General features: G+C 44.5%; 1 protein-coding gene across 1 annotated transcript in view; it reads left to right on the top strand.

Annotated features, from left to right (window-relative positions):
• Nucleotides 1-363: 363 nt before the first annotated feature.
• ADGRG7 (adhesion G protein-coupled receptor G7) overlaps nt 364-22,121 on the top strand; it is a 33,363-nt gene continuing 11,605 nt past the window's right edge. The window contains 7 exon segments of the mRNA XM_062514869.1: nt 364-469; nt 16,932-16,992; nt 16,994-17,022; nt 17,860-17,954; nt 20,337-20,492; nt 21,324-21,444; nt 21,535-21,652. Of these exon segments, the coding sequence (XP_062370853.1) occupies nt 364-469; nt 16,932-16,992; nt 16,994-17,022; nt 17,860-17,954; nt 20,337-20,492; nt 21,324-21,444; nt 21,535-21,652 (686 nt within the window).

The raw sequence follows: 22,121 nt of genomic DNA, 5'->3' as shown, positions 1-22,121 counted from the left end.
TAAAAACAAGGTACTGTCCCTACTTACACAATGGAAATTAATCCACTGAATGCTGAGGACAAAAAGGATGTGTTTATTCCAACTCTTTCTTAAAAGAACTCTATTTTCTTCTTCACTTTGACTGTGTTGACTTTCACCCTGTGCTAGCCCACGTCACCCTCCCCGCCCCCAGGATGCATGCAGATGTATCTTGAGGACCAGAGTCAGTCCCCAAGGGGTAATAAACACACACATGCCAAAACTCTTTTTTTTAGAATGGAAAAGGTTAAAGTTTTATCAATAGACAAATAGTTAATGGTTCATGACAAGAGTATGACTGTGTAATAACCATTTTATAGCATTGCAGGCAGACTGCACTACAACATGCCTTCACTTCATTGGGACAGAATTTTGGTTGGAGTCACCTGCTGTGTAGTGACTGTGACCCTTCAGGCACTGTGTATTTGGTAGCTCCTCAGGTTCAAAGCAGGTAAGAAATTATTCAACCCACTTTGAACCCTTTGGGATTTTTTTCCTTTCCTTAAACATCTAAGCATGACTGCTGGATATTACATCCACACTGTGTGCTTTTCAGGCAGAAATATTTTTCTTTTTACAGCAATGTTTAAAGAAATACCCCAAACTTTGTATGCTGCTGTAAAACAGAATAGGATGACAAGCAACCTCTGGCATGTTTTCATTGGAACATGTGTACACTGCTCCTGACTCCTTTGATATAACTTTGAAAAATATCTTGACATTTTCTCACCCTTTGGTAGACATTTGATTTATTTTTCAAAAGAGAAAAATAAACCTCTAACTAGCCTACTAAATTAAAAAGAAAATATTTATTTTGCAGATGCTTGCATGTTTGCATGCATATAGCACCTGTTCATATTTTCATTGCAACTTGCATTGCAGAAATAGTTATTGAAAGCATATCAGAGACTTGCATTTTCTATATCTGAAAATCAGGTCAATGCACTTTTGTAAAACATTTCTGTGTGCAGACTTGGAGCAGAAGGTTGGTCAATGTTTCCTCTCAGCAAAATACTCACTATATTGATGTGACACAAGACTATGCACAGACCTATATCCAAAATTCATTGAAAGAATCAAATAATTCTGGATGCTTGTCCAGTAGAGAGTCAGACACGATCTAAGACCAAGAAGCCTGGAGAAACATTTATATGAGGATTCATTAGGTTACAAACCTTCAAGAGGTTTGTCTGATGTTTGTAGGGATTGGATACAGCTGAGCCCAAGAAAAGACACAAAAGCAAACTGTGATGATTTAACATATATCAGTAATAAGCTACATTTGCAAATATCAGTATATGCTCAGACCTTTGTTTGACTTGATGGAGCCAAACCCAGATGAGATGGGAGTTAAGTCTCAGTGCAGCACAGGGACACCGCTGCTTGTGCCTAACACAGCTGCAGGCAAACAAGCTGCTAAGAAAGGCATTTAAATGGCAGCTACTTCAGGGATGGAAAATACTTCCATGTCCATCTGGTGTATTACTTGCTGTGCATACTGTTAGAGTTTTTTCTTTATTCAGACTTCAATCACAAGTATTAGCACCAGCAGTTACCATGATGCTTGACTAAAACACCCTCAGCAGTTTTTGGTGATCTGGTATTATGTAAGAATCAAATAGTTTAGTTTAGAAATATATACAGTCAGAAATCAGTGGAATTCTTGACACGATTAATGTCTGCAAAACTTAAAAGACAAAGAAGACATTTTCTGAATCTTAAAATTAAGCCAGAAGAACCCCATGATTTTAAGCCTGTGCCACAATTACTGGAGACTGGTGAGTTACTGCATGTGTAGTAGGTGTGACTACATAAGTCAGCTTGGGAATTTGTATTTGTGAAAGACAGATTTCCTTCTGAAACAAAAAAAGCTTCATGAGACCTTGAACAGTAGGATAAGAAAAGTCACCAGGACGCTCTAAATAGAGACACAGTTTCACTTGGCATTAACGGGTTCTCTGAGTGTCACGCTGTTACAGAGGAACTCTTTTAGGAAATGCAAAGGTAAGTCTGATGCCCTTTGCTGATACCTGCCCTTTGATGTCACCTCCCCTTTGCTGAATGGGCTTCATGGCAGCTCTGTCTACACCTCCAAGGGTAAATGCTGAATTTTTTACCGCACAGCTGCCTGTTTTTCTGCTTTGTTGCTTTCAAAGGAGTGTCAGCCCAATCTTCTTTTTCACCATTCTCTTTCCTGGCACTCCCTTGCAGACCCTGACCAACATTGCCCCAGCCAGTTGCAGAAGCAGCTCCAGCACTGCTCCCACCTGAGGCTGTCCCAGACACTGCTCCTCAGCAGAAAACCAGCCCAGGGTCCAGGCATTTGCAGGGCAGCTCTGCTCCCTCCCTGGTTTTGGGATCCTTGGTGCCAGATGACCCAGCAGTCCTGCCTGGCCTGGCTGCTTCGGGTTTGTGCTCACCAAGCAGGGCAGAGGCTTGGAGCTGTGCTGTAGGTTCTCCAGTGTCCTGGAGGTTCCCAGGCTCCCAGTCCAGAGCAGGTGGTTGAGCCCCAGGCTCACTCCTCTGCCACATGGCCCCATAAGCCACACTGAGTGCCTGGCTGGTGAGACAGTGCTGCTGGGCAGTGGAGAAACCATGGCGTGACAGGACACCCAACTCTCACAGATGTCCTCCACAGCTGCTTAGGGCTGCACAACTCTGGGAAACACAAATCTCAGTTGCTGGAGGAGATTTCCTTTCCTTTCCTTTCTCTAAGATTTCCAGTGGAGACACGATATGTTTTGAAAAGTTGATGGCTAGGACAGACATTACCTAGTTACATTTAGATGTTATTCCACTATCATCAGAGACATCTGGCTGCAGATGGAGCTGAGACAGCCTGAAACACAACTGCTAAATAGCAATAACATGAGCAAAAGCTGAGCAAAGAGTGCCAAGAACAGAATTACCCCTGCCATGTGGCACAGCCCTTATAGTTTGCAATAACCTTCCAGTTATATGAACCCCATTAAAGAGTAGGAAGTTAAGCAATCTCTTTAGTTCAGTGAGAACATTAGAAATATACAATGACATTTGTTCCTGGCAATGCTGTTTACTTTTGAATGTTCTCTGTTTGTCAGTGTCTCAAAACACAGGCATTAAAATATCAGATCAAATGGCAGTCCTCAAATCCAGTTTTCTGTATTATTTGACACCATACACCCAGTGCATACGTGTGCAATTCCCACTGTGAACCTTATTGGAAAGGATTCCAATTCCATCCTTCACTTAGGGATCTGGTGAGTTTGTGGGGAAACCTTGCTCTGTGGAGATATCCCAGCTCTTGGAACCTTCTTTCTAAGACTGACGTCCACCCACTCCTTCCCTGTTGTGATTTCTGCAGCCAAATAGCCTTTTAGCCATTCAAGACTTGCCAGTCTCTTTTTAAAAAAACCTTAAGGTTTTCAGAGATTGCTCTGAAATATCATAATACACAGGTAATACCATAATGTATTCAGAAATTTCTAAGATCTGCAATTTCTTTGCTATTGCTTAGACTGTGCCTTTTTGTTTCCCAAAGCTGTGGCAGCCAGTTCACTATTTCAAAGAAAACCCACTATTTCTGCCAAAAGACAGAGTAAAAATTGTCACCTGTCCTGAAGTGGGTGTAGAGGCTATGGGTGAGGTTGGGGCCTGGGGTTTTTCTGTTTTGTCCTATAATACCCTTCTAAAAAACAGCATCTTTATCTGATTTGTGAATGTGTGACTATCCATGTCCTTATTATTGTTCTAGGCCCTTCAGCTCTGGGAATTTGTGGCTTTGTTTTGCCTTCTTGGTTCTGTGAATTCCTGCAGGAATAATTTGGTGTTTCATGGATTTAACAGCTTGAGCTTTTGGTAGACTGGAGGGTGTGCTGGTTATGCCTTGAAGGCACCTCCATGAGAACTTCCTCTGTGAATTGATGGGGCCAATTGGAGGCTGGTTTAGTTGTTGACAGCCTGAGAAACCAATTGGAGAAGTCGTTTCTCTCCGTGAATCACATTTGAAGCAAGTAAACGCCAGGAAAGCTCTCTTTCATTTCCAGCCCCTCACAAGGTAACACTGACCTTTCATGCGGCCCGGGCCAGGCAAGGTTGGGCTCCGGAGGTTGCTGGGCCGCGTTTCCAACCAGGAACCCCGATAAACAAAAGGAAGCCGAGCCCATTGCTGAGATCCTCGCCCTTTTCCCGGTGTGTCCGTGGCTCGGGGGGCCCTGCCCTGCCCTGCCCCGGCTCGGAGCAGCCCTGGGGTGGCCGAGCCCGCCCGGCCGCCCTCACGGGCTGGGGGGAGGCAGCCGGGCCCGGTTCGGGAGAGCCCCCAGGGCTTTGTGTGCTGGGCAGGGCAGAGGGAGAACCCCCGGGCTGCGGCTGGAGCTGGGGGCGGGCAGCGCCGGGGGAAAGCCATGGACACACGGCCTTGGCACCCATTTCTCCTCTGGCTGGACCTTGTGGTTTTCGTCCTGCCCCCCGGGCGTGGCCTGAACAGCCTGAGATCCTGACACAGCTCCAGCATGGCCTGGCCCAGCCCCTGAAACTTCTTTGTGAGATTTTAACTTTCCAATGCTCAAATAAGTCTTACAGACTTTCCATCCTTCCTTGGGTGAGAGGAAGAAGAACAGAAAGGATACACCAAAGTCAATGAAGCAAAAGCTAAGTTTCTAGATGGAAGGAGAATGAGGAGATGCCATGAAGGTTGGCTGAAGAAATATTTTTTAAAGTTATAGGGGTGGACTGTACTACATTAAAAAATTCCTTTAAACCAAGGAAAAAGATATGGGGGGGTGTGGTGTGAAGTGTTTGGAATATCCTTTGCCCCGAGAGAAAAAGGGAATCTCTGTTCCTGGAAATGAAGTATGAAAAGTTCTCTGAAGAGAACTTTTGCCTCTTAAGTAGCTCATCCTTAAAAGTAATTCCCCAAGACTTTGACATGGCCCACAAGCACCGCTGTGGGAAGGCTGTAAAGGTGGGATGAGTTTCAGGATTTTGGATCCTGGGTGGCTGCTATTCATAAAAAGTGAAGTCAGGAGAGTACTGGTTTTTTTTCCCCTCTCTTAAAAAGATCCCTATAGCTGAACAAGAAGAAACTCTCCCTAAAGTGAATTGAAAAAGATTATTTAGGTAAGGAATTGACTGAAGTGTCTCTGTATGTTATTAAAGTGTGAAAAGGGGACGGAGGGAGTGGTCTGATGATGTATACTGAATTTATTATTATTTGCTTTGTGTTAATAAAATCTTCATCTTATTTTTAAATTTTAGGCCTGCTTTCCTTTTGCTTCTAATTATATTTCGCTACAAAAAGTAAATATACTAAAATTGGCAAACCCAAACTCTAACAGAGGGCCACACTCCTCTCATTCAGCATCTGCACAAAACTGTTCCCACCTACATTGTTTTGGTAATGTAAATTCATATTTGGAGGCTTTGACCCCACATTCATGCCATTGGTTTTAGGGCAAGTGACTGAGTATATGGGTGATATTATGGGTCATACATACTTTTTAGCTGAGGGCTTTAAAAATATTTATTTCTCCCCTCTCCCCTCTTTACATACCCATTGATGAAGATGTATATATGTCTTGATTCTTTATTTGCACGGGCACTACAGAACCCATGGAACCTCTGTGCTTCTGTCTCAACAGTGGTAGCTCCGGGGATGGAGCCTGCGTATGCCCAGAGGAGTGAGTGGGATCTCTTTGCCATATAGTTCAGCACAAGCCAGGCAGCAATGGCAATATTTTTGGGAGATCCCTGGCCTTTCCTGCTGCTGAGATCTGCTCAGCAGGGTCAGATCTGCAAGAAGTGCCGTGGCTCTTTTTGCTTGGTGAGGCTGTATTTTTCACTCACCTCAAAGGAATAATACATCTGGGGAAGACATTACAGGTTTTGACAATCTGTGGCCTGTTTCTAGCCGATTTGGCCGTTGTTTGAATTCCCCTGTTTGAAGATCACAGTGACTTGAAAATCTGATTCAGGTCCCAGTGACCAGTGTTGCCATGTCTAGATTTGCCCTGTGTTAGAGGACACCATATGCCTCAGCACCCTGCAGGACAATGCCTGCCTTCAGCTCTTGCTGCTACTGGCGCTGGTCTTGGATGAGTCAAATTTCCTACACCTGGAATAGCACTGTCCTGGTTGACTCCCATTTCAGTCCCCTCTGCCACATCATGGCATCTCTGCACTGCCCTGTGCTGGGAGGCTGCCAGCTCACCGAGCTGCAGGATCTCCAGAGCTGGTGAAATCCCCAGCTCCTTTTATCCCAGGCCAACAACCCACAACATGGCAAGTGTGGCACACAGATTATCCATCATGTGTCAGCTGTGCTTTTGTTGAATGATGTGACACATTTGGCCAGAAGGATGTCAAAATATCTGCAGTGTAACCAGGAAAATATGCTTGGTGAGGACTGCTAGGTAGATGGAAAGTTCAGGTCTTCCATGTTATTTCCCTTATGACAGGATGGGCAGCACATCCAACAATAATGATAGACTGGATGAGTTCATGACTGATTGGAACTTTTGGGCAAAATGTTTCAGAGAAGTTTGCTTAAATAAAATAATCATGACTGGGATTTCAGCACTGGAAACAAAGCATTATGATGATTCTATAATTTCCTTTGTTCACTGCTCTAGTGTTCTGCATTTGATTTGCTGTGAATTGTCTTGAATAGATTTTAATAGCTATAGTTGTTAAAATACATGAGGCAAGAATGTTTGGACAGACAAAATTAACTTGAAATCATAACCAACATTACTGAAATTACAAACCCTCAATTTTACTCTGTTTTCCTGAGGAAAGTTTATATTGTCAATCTATCTGTTGTTCCACCTCTATCTGTTCTTGGCACCTTCTTTAACTGACCAGTTTCAACTAAATTTACTAGGGGGTTACACATCTTGAAGGTCTCAAAATCTTATGAGTTTTGCACATATCACTAGTTGGGTACAGAAGACCAGCCCTATAAATATCATAAAGAGGAAAAGGAAAGGAGTCTTATGCCATCAGTGAGGAGGCTGAGGCCGCATGGCCAGTCAGTCCAGTCCAGTCACTAAGATACATACACTACCCATGACGTTTGTCTCCTCTTCACCAGCTAACAAAATTGAGATGTGTATTTTATGTACTGCAAATACAAAGATGGATCTAAGAGGTGAGAGGGGATGAGATGTGATGGTGTATGAAGAACATGGAATCACAGTGCTAAAGGTGATGAGGAGGCTGGAAGAAAGGGTAGTCAGGTGCTGGGAGTATGGAGGAGGTGATCCGGTTTATTGCCAGGAAAAGAGAGCATGGCATACAACGTAGACAACTTTTGTAATCCAGTTACTTTTGTTCCAACAATGATGAAAAATTTTCCCTTGGCTCATAATTCATTGCTTTGCTACATTATGTAATGGTTATTTTTTTTTTTTTCACAAATCATGACAAAGGGCCTGGTATTCTTATTGTGGTTTGTTCTGTTTGGGTCTTTTCTTGTTTGGTTTTATCTTGTTTTAATCTGGAGCAATCCTAATGATAATAAAATAGTTGGAATAATTTCAGATTTTCATCAGTGGTAAAATTTTATTTCAGGTGAACTCTCTTTTCAAAGTCCAAAACCCAGTAATATAAGCATATAAACCAGCCCAAATGACTTTCAGATCGAGGCCTGAATAACTAGAAAGGAAAAAAAATAAATCTTGTATGAATGCATATGTGTTCATAGCAACTTGTTCTTGTCTTCATCACTCAGAGGGAATGCAGGATCATCACAAAGGTGTTCAAATCCATGGGTCTAAAAAGGACTCATTCAAAACAGCTGAAAGACCTGGCTGACACCCGTCTGGGACTCCTGACACCTGCAGTGATGAAGAGAGGTCACAAAAAACTGGAAAAAGGTTCCTATTATGCTCACCTTTAAGAAAAGCAAGGAGGATATCTGGGGGAACTGTATGTCAGTCAGGCTTACCTCAGGCGCTAGAAGCTTTTTAGAACATATCCTCTTGGAGTCTATTTCCATGTATATGAGAGACCAGAAGATCATCAGGAACAGCATGGCTTTTCATGTAGGACCAATCTGACTGTCTGCCATATGAAATAACTGTATGTAGACAACAGAAGAGTAACAAGATGTAATGCACTTTGATTTATTGATGCTTTTGACACCATGTCCCTCAGCATTCTTGTTTGGTAGGTGAAGACACATGGGTTGGGTGAATGAACAACTTGCTGGGCTGAAAATCACCTCAATAGCCAGGTTCAAAGGGTAGTAGTCAGAGACTTGATCAGGATATTGTAAAAGTAGAGCCATATTCTGGTCAATAATAGGGCAGAATCATTCAGTGCCTTCATCCTCGACCATGACACAGCAGGTCCTCTCAGCAAGTATGCCCACAATACTGAACCTGGAGTGGGCAGAGGCATTGCTGCCACAGTTATTGGCAGAGCTCTGATGCAGAAGAACTTGAGAAACCTGAAGATCATTCCAACAGAAACCTCACAGTGTCCAACAGGAATAAGTGCTGATCTCCATGCCAGGGACATCGGTAGAGAGCAGGAACTTGCTGGCTGAGGATCAGGCCTGCTGGAAACCACCTGGGAATGACAGTAGATGCCAAGTTCAATATGATCCAACAGTGTGTGGTTCTCTGCAAATAAGGTGGAAAGGCAGCTGTGTTATGTGGAGCGAGACAGAGTGATGGACACTTTTACCCTGCCCTTCCTGGTCCTGGTGTTGCACCACTGGGAAATATGAGCTTAGTTTTGCTACCTGCAAGCCAGGTTAACCAGACTTAGGGAAGTTGGAGAGGGTTCAGCAGGATGCAGTAAGGTCAGTGAGGGTCTCTGGACATGCAGAAAGCATGGTAAAGAGCTGAACTTGTTCACTGTGCTGAAGAGGATATTGAGGGCAGGGATAACACCAGTCTCAATTCCAGCTGAGAGGGAGTTGCAAAGGCCATCAAACCCAAACCTTCACAGTAACACCAGAGGGTAAAGCAAGACACAGCAGTCATAAACTGCAATTTAAGATGCTGAGATTGAGCATGAAGAGAAATTCTTGGATTTAGAAAGGTATCATGTCACTGCAGCACATCTCCCAGTGAGGTTGTGGAGCCTCTGTCCTAGATGCCCTCCAGAGGTTCCTTACACCAGATTTTTGACACACCTTGTCCTGCTAAACACCTTGCAAGCAAGGCTCAGGTAAGGTGCTGTAAGGCAGACTTCATCTTTGCAGCATCATGAATCCTTACTTGTTCGTAATAATTTGTGTGGTAGGAAAGTGTCACTGTGTAATGGGAAACTGAGACCCTGTAGAAAACAAGATCCACAGAAAGTTAAGCAACTTCACATGAAGGCCCATGCCAGAACACAGACAACACTCCAGGTTTCCTAAGCCTCCTCAGGACCCTGACCAAAAAAATATGCTTTGAGTCAGTCCTGCTAATGGGACATAATCAGCTGAAATGTGATCTGAATTAGCAAAATTTAGCAAAAACAGGATGTTGCAAGTCATAAGATAAAGCACAAAAATTCTGCCTGTGTGCTGCAATATTTTTTCCAAGTGTTTGCGGCTTTGTGAGATAAATTCATGTTAAGTTATAGCAGTAAGATACATGAAAATGTAATAGACTGCCCTTTTGGGTCAGGCCAGGGTTCAGTGGGCTTACCATGCTGTCTTTAGATGTAGCCAGTATCAGCTGTGGGATCTGCAGTGGTCAGCCTGTCCTAGTCCAGCAGAGAACCAAATCCAACCCATCATGGTTTAGTATCACCAAAGGACTGTTCCCCATTAATTGTTCAGAAGTGTGTATTTTTGCCTCCTGCTGTATTCTGTGGCATTAGGTTGCCAAGTCTGATTTCTGCCTGGGTATTAAGACACCAAAGATGAGGCTTTATAATATTTTACAAATTTTCTAGGACTAAACCAGTGAAAAGAGAAGACAATAAAAAGTATGGGCTTGGAAGGTGTTGGGGATTGGTTTCTTTCCCTTTTCCCTCTGTGGAATTTTCCCCATTGTCATGCTAAGATACCTGTTGACTGGGCCCTGGTGACAAGGGGGAGGGGATGGGAGGGAAGGGAAGAGGGAAGCTCCGCGAGATTCAAACAGCCAGAAGAGGAAGCGGAAGGCTGGGCCTCGGCCCATTTCCCCCGCGGAGTTCAGACGAGAAGGACGATCGCCATCTGTGTCCCATCCCAGCGTCGGGAAACCACCATCGGACCCTGCCCGGCTGTCTTCTCGCTGTGAACTACCACCATCCAGCACTCTACTGATCACCGGGACCGACACCGTGAGCGGAGGGCTCTCTCTCCATCTCTCTCTCCCCCTGGGACAGCGCTGCCATCACCCCCAGCCCTCCTGCGGCTCTGCGGGACCTGCCCGCCCCCAGCACCGGGAACTGCAGCTCAGGGAAAAGGTGCCTGCAGCCAAAAAACACTGGGACTGAGTTACTGTTCTGTTTGTGGGTAATTTCATAGCTGTTGTTGTTCTTGTTTGTCGTGTTAGATATACTAGTAAAGAACTGTTATTCCTACCCCCATATCTTTGCCTGAGAGCTCTCTCTTAATTCCAAAATTATAATAATCGGAAGAATCACAATTTTTTTTTTTCAGTCCAAGGGGAAGCTTCTGCTTTCCTTGGCAAACACCTGTCTTTCAAACCAAGACAGATTTTGGCGCCCAACGTGGGGCCCGAGGGCATTGAGAGAAAAGGGTGAAAAAGGAATAACAGTTCTTGAGTTACCTCAGTTTTGTCTTCGGTGGCATCATGTTGTCCAGCTTACCGTGGTTTGGGCTCCATGTGGCCACAGCTTTATCTCTCCCATTTGCAATCCCTTACTTGAACATGGGTCCTATAACTCAGGCTGCTGTAACTATTATGCAGTTCCTTTTGTGGGCTGATAACGTGAGAAATTCATGGATTTTTAACTTCCTCTGGAAGGTGGGCACATGGATTTGGAGCTATCACACTCTAACTGTATGTTTTTGGGGTTACTTTAATAATGGTACATACTGGTGAGGATATGACACCAGGGAAAATTTTGTCCCAACCCCTTACACAGTTTTTTGGGTCTGCTCCACCAGCTTTTGAGGGGTTCAAATCTCTTCTAAGCAGTAATGATGTCATACAGTGGCTGACATTGCTAATAGGCCTTGTAAACCTGTTCTATTTAACATTCCGAGATGAGGGGAGATTGACTTGGATGACAACCCTGATACGTCCCCCAAGGAATAGGGATCCTGCCCCAGAGCCTGGCCCTGCCCCAGAGCCTGGCTCTGCCCCAGAGACTAAGGACTCTGCCCCAGAGCCTGACCCTGCCCCTGCCCCAGAGACTAAGGATTCTCCCCCAGAGACTAAGGATTCTGCCCTAGAGACTAAGGATTCTGCCCCAGAGCCTGACTCTGCCCCTGCCACAGAGACTAAGTATTCTGCCCCAGAGGCTAAAGATTCTGCCCCAGAGGTTAAGGATGTTGCCCCTGAGCCTGATTCTGCCCCAGAACTCACCTCAGAAAGGAACCATCCAGAGTGGGTGGGGTTTCTAGTGAAGGAGATAGGCCAAATGCTGAAGGAGTACCTTTCCCCAGCTCTTGAGAAACTCTCCCCCTGCCTTAAAGAGGGAGAACCTGATGGTGCAGCAGTGGAACCCACAGATGTTACATCTCACCAGGTTCCAGCTGAACTGCAAGGGAACTCACAGCCAGCAGTAGTTGCCCCTGTGGAAACTAGAAAGTCTAAGGTGAAAACAAAGCACCTAGATAATAATGATCAGAAAGCAGGGCCCTCACAACCAGCAGGGGAGCCAGAGGTGGAGATCGTCACAGAGTCCCTGTCATATGAGAGTCTCCGTAATCTGCGTAAAGATGTTGTATGAAGAGGCCGTGAGGCTTTTACAACGTGGTTAGTGCAGGTCTGGGACCTTATGGGTACAGGTGTGCAGCTGGATGGTACTGAGGCAAGGAATTTGGGACCCCTGACCCAGGATTCAGGTGTGGATCACATATTCGTAAGGGAACCAGGCCCCCTTTCCCTCTGGGAGCGGCTTTTAATGAGTGTAAGAGAAAGGTTTGTCCATAGAGAGAGAATGCAGGAGCACCACCATAGAATGCGCTGGAAGACCACTGAGGAGGGGATCCAACAGCTGAGAGAAGTAGCAATACTGGAAGTACTCTTTGGGAGGGGTGGACAACATGAAAATGACCCCGACAAGGTCAGGTGCACAGGGCAGATGTGGAATCTGGCACACCTGGGGCCATCTCAATACACCACATTCATTGCAGCCATTAATGCTGACAACAACCACGAGACAGTGGGTTCTGTTGCCAGTAAGCTCAGAAATTTTGAGAGTATAATGAATGGCCCAGTGCAGGCTCAGGTCTCTGCTGTGATTAGGGAACTCAAAGAGGAGATGAGAGAAATGAGGGAGGAGATGAAGAAGGTCAATGCAGCACCAGTGCAAGTCACAGATCCCAGAGTTAGAGCCCAACGTCCCCCAGCTAGGGAGAGAGGATACACCCCACGAGCTGACCTGTGGTTCTTTCTGCGTGACCATGGGGAAGACATGAGAAGGTGGGATGGGAAACCCACTTCTGCCCTGGCAGCGCGGGTGCGTTAACTCAGGGAGGGAAACACTAACCAAGGGAGATCCACTAAAGTGAAGGTAGCCTCAACTTCCCATAACCAAGATGCAGGGTATTACAAAAGGGAGGATGATTTGTCAGATCCCCTTGAGGGAACCTCCAACATGTATGCCCAGGAAGGAAATAATAACCAGTGCTAGAGGGGCCCTGCCTCTAGCCAGGGAGAGGCTCGGGAAAACCGGGTCTTTTGGACGGTGTGGATCCAATGGCCTGGCACATCAGAGCCACAAAAACATAGGGCATTAGTTGACACTGGTTCACAGGTCACCCTAATACCATCAGAACATGTTGGGGAAGAGCCTGTTTCTATTGCTGGGGTGACAGGGGGATCACAGGAATTGACTTTGCTGGAGGCTGAGGTGAGCCTGACTGGGAAGGAGTGGCAGAAGCATCCAATTGTGACTGGCCCAGAGGCACCGTGTATTCTAGGCATAGACTTCCTCAGGAATGGCTATTATAAAGACCCAAAGGGACTCAGGTGGGCTTTTGGAATAGCTGCTGTAGAGGCAGAAAACATTAAGCAATTGAACACCTTGCTTGGACTGTCAGAGAACCCATCTGTAGTGGGACTCCTGAAGGTGAAGGAGCAGCAAGTGCCAATTGCCACCTCGACAGTGCACCACAGGCAGTACAGGACAAATCGAGATGCCGTGATCCCCATCCACAAGATGATCCGTGAGCTGGAGGGCCAAGGGGTGGTCAGCAAAACCCACTCACCCTTCAACAGCCCCATCTGGCCTGTGCGTAAGTCTGACGGAGAATGGAGATTGACTGTGGACTATCGTGCATTGAATGAAGTGACTCCACCGCTGAGCGCTGCCGTGCCGGACATGCTGGAACTCCAGTACGAGCTGGAGTCCAAGGCAGCAAAGTGGTACGCCACCATTGACATTGCCAATGCATTTTTCTCCATTCCTCTGGCAGCAGAGTGCAGGCCTCAGTTTGCTTTCACCTGGAGGGGCGTGCAGTACACCTGGAACCGACTGCCCCAGGGGTGGAAACACAGCCCCACCATCTGCCATGGACTGATCCAGGCTGCACTGGAAAAGGGTGAAGCTCCAGAACATCTGCAATACATTGATGACATCATTGTGTGGGGCAACATGGCAATGGAAGTATTTGAGAAAGGAGAGAAGATCATCCAGATTCTGCTGGGAGCCGGTTTTGCCATCAAGAGGAGCAAAGTCAAAGGTCCTGCCTGAGAGATCCAGTTCCTGGGAGTAAAGTGGCAAGACGGGCGGTGCCAAATCCCCACTGAGGTCATCAATAAGATCACCGCGATGTCTCCACCAACCAACAAGAAGGAAACACAAGCTTTCCTAGGTGCCATAGGCTTTTGGAGAATGCACATTCCTGAGTACAGCCAGATCGTGAGCCCTCTCTACCTGGTCACCTGGAAGAAGAACGAATTCCACTGGGGCCCTGAGCAGCAGCAAGCCTTTGCCCAGATCAAGCAGGAGATCGCTCATGCTGTAGCCCTCGGCCCAGTCAGGACGGGACCAGAGGTGAAGAATGTGCTCTACTCTGCAGCCGGGAACAAGGGCTTGTCCTGGAGCCTTTGGCAGAAGGTACCTGGTGAGACCCGAGGCCGACCTCTGGGATTCTGGAGCCGAACAGAGGGTCTGAAGCCAACTACACCCCAACAGAGAAGGAGATCTTGGCTGCTTATGAAGGAGTTCAAGCTGCCTCAGAGGTGATTGGCACAGAAGCACAGCTCCTCCTGGCACCCCGACTACCAGTGCTGGGGTGGATGTTTAAAGGGAAGGTCCCCTCTACCCACCACGCCACCGATGCCACATGGAGCAAGTGGATTGCCCTCATCACACAGCGCGCCCGTATCGGAAACCCAAATCGCCCTGGGATTTTGGAAATAATTACAAACTGGCCAGAAGGTGAAAGTTTTGGTCTTGCCGATGAAGAGGAGCAAGAACAAGTGACCCGGGCTGATGAAGCCCCGCCATACAACCAACTGCCAGCAGATGAAACTCGCTACGCTCTTTTCACTGACGGTTCCTGTCGCATCGTGGGGATGAACCAGAAGTGGAAAGCAGCCGTATGGAGCCCCACACGACAGGTTGCACAAGCTACTGAAGGAGAAGGTGGATCAAGTCAACTTGCTGAACTCAAAGCCGTTCAGCTGGCCCTGGACATTGCTGAAAGAGAGAAGTGGCCAAAGCTTTACCTTTACACTGATTCATGGATGGTAGCCAATGCTCTGTGGGGCTGGCTGGAATGATGGAAAAAAGCTAACTGGCAACAGAGGGGAAAACCAATCTGGGCTGCTGATGAGTGGAAAGACATTGCCAGTCGGGTAGAGAAGCTACCCGTAAAGGTCTGTCATGTAGATGCCCATGTCCCCAAGAGTCGGGCTAATGAGGAGCACCAGCACAATGAGCAAGTAGATCAGGCTGAAAGGATAGAGGTGTCACAGATAGACTTAGACTGGCAACACAAGGGAGAGTTGTTCCTGGCTCGATGGGCCCAAAATACCTCAGGTCACCAAGGCAGAGATGCTACCTATAAGTGGGCACGAGACCGAGGGGTGGATCTCACCATGGACAGTATTTCCCAGGTTATCCATGACTGTGAGACGTGTGCTGCCATCAAGCAAGCCAAGCGAGTGAAGCCCCTCTGGTATGGGGGGCGGTGGTCCAAATATAAGTCTGGGGAGGCCTGACAGATTGACTACATCACACTGCCTCAGACACGCCAAGGCAAGTGCTACGTGCTGACCATGGTAGAAGCCACCACTGGATGGTTGGAGACCTACCCTGTGCCTCATGCCACCGCCCGCAACACCATCCTGGGCCTGGAAAAACAAGTCCTTTGGAGACATGGTACCCCTGAGAGAATTGAGTCAGACAATGGGACTCATTTCAAGAACAGCCTCATAAACACCTGGGCCAGAGAACACGGCATCGAGTGGGTGTACCACATTCCTTATCACGCACCAGCGGCTGGGAAAGTGGAACGGTGCAATGGGCTGCTTAAAACCACCTTGAAGGCACTGGGTGGGGGGACTTTCAAGAACTGGGAGATTAATCTACCAAAGGCCACATGGTTAGTGAACACCCGAGGTTCCACTAATCGAGCAGGCCCTGCCCAGTCTGAGCCCTTGAGAGCACCAGATGGGGACAAGGTTCCAGTGGTGCATATGAGAGGTATGCTAGGAAAAACTGTTTGGGTGAACTCTGCCTCCAGCAAAGACAATCCAATTCGTGGGGTGGTTTTTGCTCAAGGGCCAGGGTGTACCTGATAGGTCATGCAAAGGGATGGAAAGACCCGATGCATACCCCAAGGAGACCTTGTTTTAGGGTGAACTACCTACAATACTGTGCCTGTATCTCTAACTGTATGGATGTCTATAATTTGAAGATTTTAATTTGATTTGGCATGATGGTAGGGGAAAATTCGGGGTGGATAATGTTGGGGGTTGGTTTCTTTCCCTTTTCCCTCTGTGGAATTTTCCCCATTGTCATGCTAAGATACCTGTTGACTGGGCCCTGGTGACAAGGGGGAGGGGACGGGAGGGAAGAAGCAAGCCCCGTGAGATTCAAACAGCCAGAAGAGGAAGCGGAAGGCTGGGTCTCGGCCCATTTCCCCCGCGGAGTTCGGACGAGAAGGACGATCGCCGCTGGTGTCCCATCCCTGCCATCCCAGCGTCGGGAAACCACTATCGGACCCTGCCCTGCTGCCTTCTCGCTGTGAACTACCACCATCCAGCACTCTGCTGATCACCGGGACCGACACCGTGAGCGGAGAGCTCTCTCTCCATCTCTCTCTCTCTCTCCCCCTGGGACAGCGCTGCCATCACCCCCAGCCCTCCTGCAGCTCTGCGGGACCCGCCCGCCCCCAGCACTGGGAACTGCAGCTCAGGGAAAAGGTGCCTGCGGCCAAAAAACACTGGGACTGAGTTACTGTTCTGTTTGTGGGTAATTTCATAGCTGTTGTTGTTCTTGTTTGTCGTGTTAGATACACTAGTAAAGAACTGTTATTCCTACCCCCATATCTTTGCCTGAGAGCTCTCTCTTAATTCCAAAATTATAATAATCGGAAGAATCACAATTTTTTTTTTTCAGTCCAAGGGGAAGCTTCTGCTTTCCTTGGCAAACACCTGTCTTTCAAACCAAGACAGAAGGCTTCACTGACTTAAAAAATATCACTTGTAGCAGCTTAGAAGCTTGGGTTTAGACAAAATTTACTTAACTGCTTTCATTTCATTTCGGGCAAAAGATTCAATGAGCTTCTCTTGTCTCAGCACTATTTCATTTTTGAAAACTGGTCCTTATGCTAAAAATATTATTTTTTTCTTTCTGTGCAGTTAATTTTTGTGATTACAGTTCTGAGACAGTGATCATTTCTGAAAGCAATATAAAAACCTTACTTTAGACAGATTATAGTGGGTAAATATGGCCACTCATAAAAGGAATATGCACCTGATAATGTGAATGGTATGTGTGTCTTTCATTTTGCTCCCATTTCCCGAAAGTAAATGTAAGGTTTGACAAAGATGTTGGATTTTTTGACCAGATGAGAGGTCTGTGTTTGAAGCCAGAACTCCGTACTCAGGCAGCAGGTACACAAACTTTTCTACAAAGCTTTCTAACCCAAATGCAGAGAATTTCATGTACACATGCTGAGATGGATTTTTGCCTGTCAGGGGCTGGGAGGAGAGTCAGGGTCCTGAACAGCCTTTTAATAGAAAACCAATCTTTTTATATCCTACTATTTGGCATTAGGATTCAGGGTGCTTCCCATCAACTGCAGTTCCATGAACTGTCTCACCTTTCAGAGACCTTATAGAGGAATAAGTGCTGCACGACTTCTCCATGTGTCCTTTGCATTTCTTTCATGACATATAAAATGTGTTTTTTAGGACATGGTAAAAAGTCTTTCTGACACCTCAGAACTGATGCCAGTGCCTCCTAATTAAAAGATGTGTTTCTGCAACTCTAACATAACTAAAGCCTGCCTGACTTTGACATAAAGAATGTCAGCCCCTCTGACAGGACTATGCACATGAATGTAAACCACATGTTCTAAAAAGAACAATAAGTAGTTAAATAATTGATGGTCACTTGTAACACTGAAAGACAAATTTTTACAAGCAAACAGAAAATAACACTTGATAGGGTGTCACACCCACAGAACAGTTTTAACTCCCAGTGAGGTTACATGAATGTGGCAGAACTCCCACACTAAATGAATATCTCTGTGCTTTTACAAAATTAGAGATAATGTTTCAATAGGAATCTGGATGTACTCCAGAGAAAGGAAAATTCATACTTTAAAGCCTCCCCAAATTCTTAATTGTAATGAAAATCCGGACTCCTTAGCATCACAGGTAATCTTAAATTACTACTTAAACAGTTTCTGAGATTCTTCATTGTCCTGGGAAGAAAAACAACAACAAAACAAAATTTAAAAAAGCCTAACAAAAAAAAAAAACCCCACAACAACAACAACAAAAAAGAAAAAAAAAACCCCAAAAAAACCCAGGGAGGTGAATAGAAAACTCATGTTTCTCAAAAGTTTGCAGAAAGCAAAATGAATGACCAAAGCCTTTTCCAGTGACATTCTTGACATGTGACTGCTTTGCAGATGGCTTGAATTTCCAATGGTGATAATTTTGTTTTGCTTGTCTTTGCCTGAACACAGCATCCCATTTCATATTTCTTAACTAACCTGCGATTTCCTCATTCAGCTTCCTAGTTCACAGTGAATGCGTCTGAGCAGAGGTGATGCTGACCTGGGTACCAAATTAGTGAGAACGTGCAAGGGAACTGGAGAAGACTGGCATGAGTGTGATACAGACACCAACATGTTCAGAAGCATTAAGAGTGAAGCCTTTGCATTCTGTCAACATTTCTGTCCATCAAGAATCCAAATTCAAATTCTCTTGTATGAATGCCATATATAAAACCCATAAAATCCATAACTCCCTAAGTCTAGCTCTAAAGCTTAGCCCTGCTCTATCTGCAAAACATGCAGAGCTGAACATGACTAAGCACATTACAGTGACTGCTTCCCTTCTGCTGTTTCTGTGCTTCATTTCCTTACCACTAGTCCCAATCGAAAAAAAAAAATACACCAGGTACAGTCCCATTAAATAAGTCCTTTCCTCATGCATTTTTACTTGACTACTGTACCTTCAACCCAATGCTTGGATCCTTTCCAGAGAAACCTTTGAGCTCAATATTATATTTTTACAGTATATAACCTCCGCTAAATGGTTCAAAGTAATATATAGTATTATAAGTAGCTACTTCTAGTACCGGTAAAGTGTGACATATGTTTTTCCTGCTGCTGTCAGTAATGTGTGGGTTTGTTGGGATTTGTGATGTCGGGTTGCCATCTAGTGAGCTGAGGGCCAATTAGGGAACTGGGGAACCGGAACAGGAGGTTTTCATGCTAGTGATCCAGAGCCCAGGGTTAAAAGGATTTGATTACTTTTAAATAGAAATATTTACTTTGAATCCAAGGTTATGCTAGAAGTCAGAAGCAAGAACACTGAACATAGGCATTCATGATGTACTGTTGGTCCACTGCATATGCAGATGTTTTCAAGTAAAATAATATAATCTCCAGTAATTATAAATGCAAATTTCCTTCCTCCCTATGCAACTCATTCACTTTTCTTACCTTTGCTTTGTCAACACTTCAAAGCTGCATGATCAAATTAATCTTGATTTTGGTAGCTTCCCAACATAAATAATTTGAGAACAATTCATTTATTGAAGCAATTGAGGTTATTGAAAACAATTCAGTAGAGTTATTCATTGCCAGGATTAACAAACAGATGACTTGACCTAATGATTGGCAGATTTTCCATCTCTTATTGTTATCTAGTATACCTTCATATGAAGGTATAACTAGATGCCTCAACTTTGTTTTGTGTTTAGACTTTTAAGATGTTACAGACATTTAATTTCTATTCATTCAGTGCTAACTCAAACTGGATCTAATCAGTGCTTATAGCAATTCTTATTAGTACCCCCAGCAGCAGAATTTTTAAAATAATTTTTACATTTATTCCAAGCCGACACTCTTCATAATGTACTGAAGTGAGGATAATGTCCTCAGTGCAGGTTATAAACCCTATGTTGAGAGGCATGATTGTTCCAGAGGACATTTCTCAAGCTCCTCTGATGGCCTTCAAAAAAATCCTGTTATGATTATTTAAGGAACAATGCAAGGTGTACAGAAGTTTATAGACTCAGAACTCAGTGACCTCAAGACAAAGGAGAGGTCCTGCTGCTACTTCATGGAAAGGTGTGGAGAACAATGGGGCCAGGCTGTCCTTCAAGGTGGGCAGTTCTGGATGACTGCCCACAGAGTCAAGTGACAATATGGGAAATTCCAATTAGATAAGAGATTATTTTTCCCCTTAACACTGTTCAAACATAAGCAGTTTTCTGAGGGAAGTTGTGGATGTTCAAAGTGATTCCCTGACCAGCCTGGTTTCAGCCCCTGTTGGGCTAGGGGATCCCCAGGGCTCCTTTCCAACCCAAGATACTCCAAGAATTCATGAAAACAAACTCCAGGGAGAATTTGCAAACACCACATACTTGACATTAATATAAACATTTTAGGTGGCAAATTATTTGTATATTTTTATTTTTATTTTTATTACTTGTATATTTTTATTTTGTGTGAGAATGTTATGAAGTGGTGACTCTTTTTCCTTTTCTCTTTTTGTTTCTGTTGAATGACATTTTCCTCACAGGTTGAAACTGTGAGTTCCAGGAAGGTGTCAGTTATTGTGAGTAACACTCAAACCCTGAACTCCATGCCAGACTGACTGACCAGTCAGAACACCACTGCTGCTGCAAACATCACAGTGCAGATTATGAAAAAGCCAAATGTTTCAGAAGACTTTCAGGTGGCTTGTGGAGCTTAATATTTGGGATATCAACTCTGCACCCCCTCTACCAGCAGAAAATACACTGTTCTTTCTCTTAACTGTACATGACACTACAAACAAATGCATTAATTTTGTCATTTAGCAGACTTATTTAAGCATCTTCTAGCACGTACATGTGGAATCACTGTTGGGTCTGTTCTCAGAGCTTAGTGTAAACTTATCAGCTGTTGAGTTGTATATCTGAAATTTCATATTAGCATATTTTGATGTTTAAGTTAATTTAATCTTTACTAACTAAATTGATAAAAGTATGACATTATGAACCCATTGGCACAAAGCTTTTGCTTTCTCGAATGGCTTCCTTTTTTACTCAGTTGTATGCTTTCAAGCAATGCTTGTTAAGTGCTCTTACTTTGCCCATTCAGTATGTAGCACATGGGGTGATATATTCAATTGCATTTGATTTTTGCCTTTTTTTTTTTCCTGCACTCTTGGATGCCAATGAAACAGAATTAATCCACAATAATCTTGTCAATTCCACAACCAGGTAACTTTAGCTTTTGCCATTTTCTATAGATGTAGCCAACAGCATTTTCCATTCTGTTTCAGGATGAAGGCAGTTCATGAACAAGTTAAAATATTTTTGGCATTCAGCTCCAATGTGTAATTTCTAATTTACACCAATATGAACTTTGCTGGATTCTTCTGCTTTAGAGAAAAGATGGGGATAGGAAATGAGGAGCACTTCCCACTGGATAACCAAATCAGAGAGGAAGCTCAGATACAGAACCTGTAGCTGTATAATAACGAATAATGATAACTTTTATCCCACTCATTATTTTGATGCAGCCTCACAAAAGCAATGAGGAATTTTCTTTGACTGGTAAGAAGATCTCATAGTCTGATATTGCAATCCAGTCTGCTCCACTGAATTTAAGCTCCTCTATGATTCTGTTTTTGGCACATAGAAGTAAGTCCAGTGTGTTGTTGGATTTACCTAGACAGAATGAACAGCAGTATGAACCATAAATCCTAACTCATACACTACTAATTGATGCAGATACAGCGCTGGGAAAATTTCAGTCAACAAAATCAGAAATACAGGAAAATATTCCTGGGCTTATTGGTGACCAGAGTACTGAAGTTCAGATACTGTTCAACATTTTAAGTAACAGTAAGTCCTTTCTTCTTTTGAAAACTGCAGCTGGGAAAATTTTTAATGAATATTCACAGAAAATCTTCACTGGGGAAGAAACCCATTAGCTGGTTTGTTGTTATGCATGCTGATGCTTGGTACAGGAAATATAAATGTTAAATGAGCTGGATAATCTAGTTTATAGAAGAATGCAAATGTACATGTAATGGCTGGAATGCTTTTGGTGTTCGGTACTTTTTCATTTGTTTTGTATTCTAAAATTGAGGGTGTGTTGAATCTTTGACCATAACTCTACAAACATTGAGATCAAGAACAAGTACAAACTTACTTTGCCTGAAATCTGAATATATCAACCATTTCAAATAAAATTACTACTACTGTCAGGTGTCAGCCAGGACATCCACATCCTAATACCTGCAAATTGAATTACTCACTTGGGGTTTTTCCAGATGTCCATTACTTATATTCTGCAGTGCTTGAAGGATAAATTA

Source organism: Cinclus cinclus, chromosome 2, assembly GCF_963662255.1.
Source record: "Cinclus cinclus chromosome 2, bCinCin1.1, whole genome shotgun sequence".
Lineage (NCBI taxonomy): Eukaryota > Metazoa > Chordata > Aves > Passeriformes > Cinclidae > Cinclus > Cinclus cinclus.
This window is presented reverse-complemented; position numbering and strand designations above follow the sequence as displayed.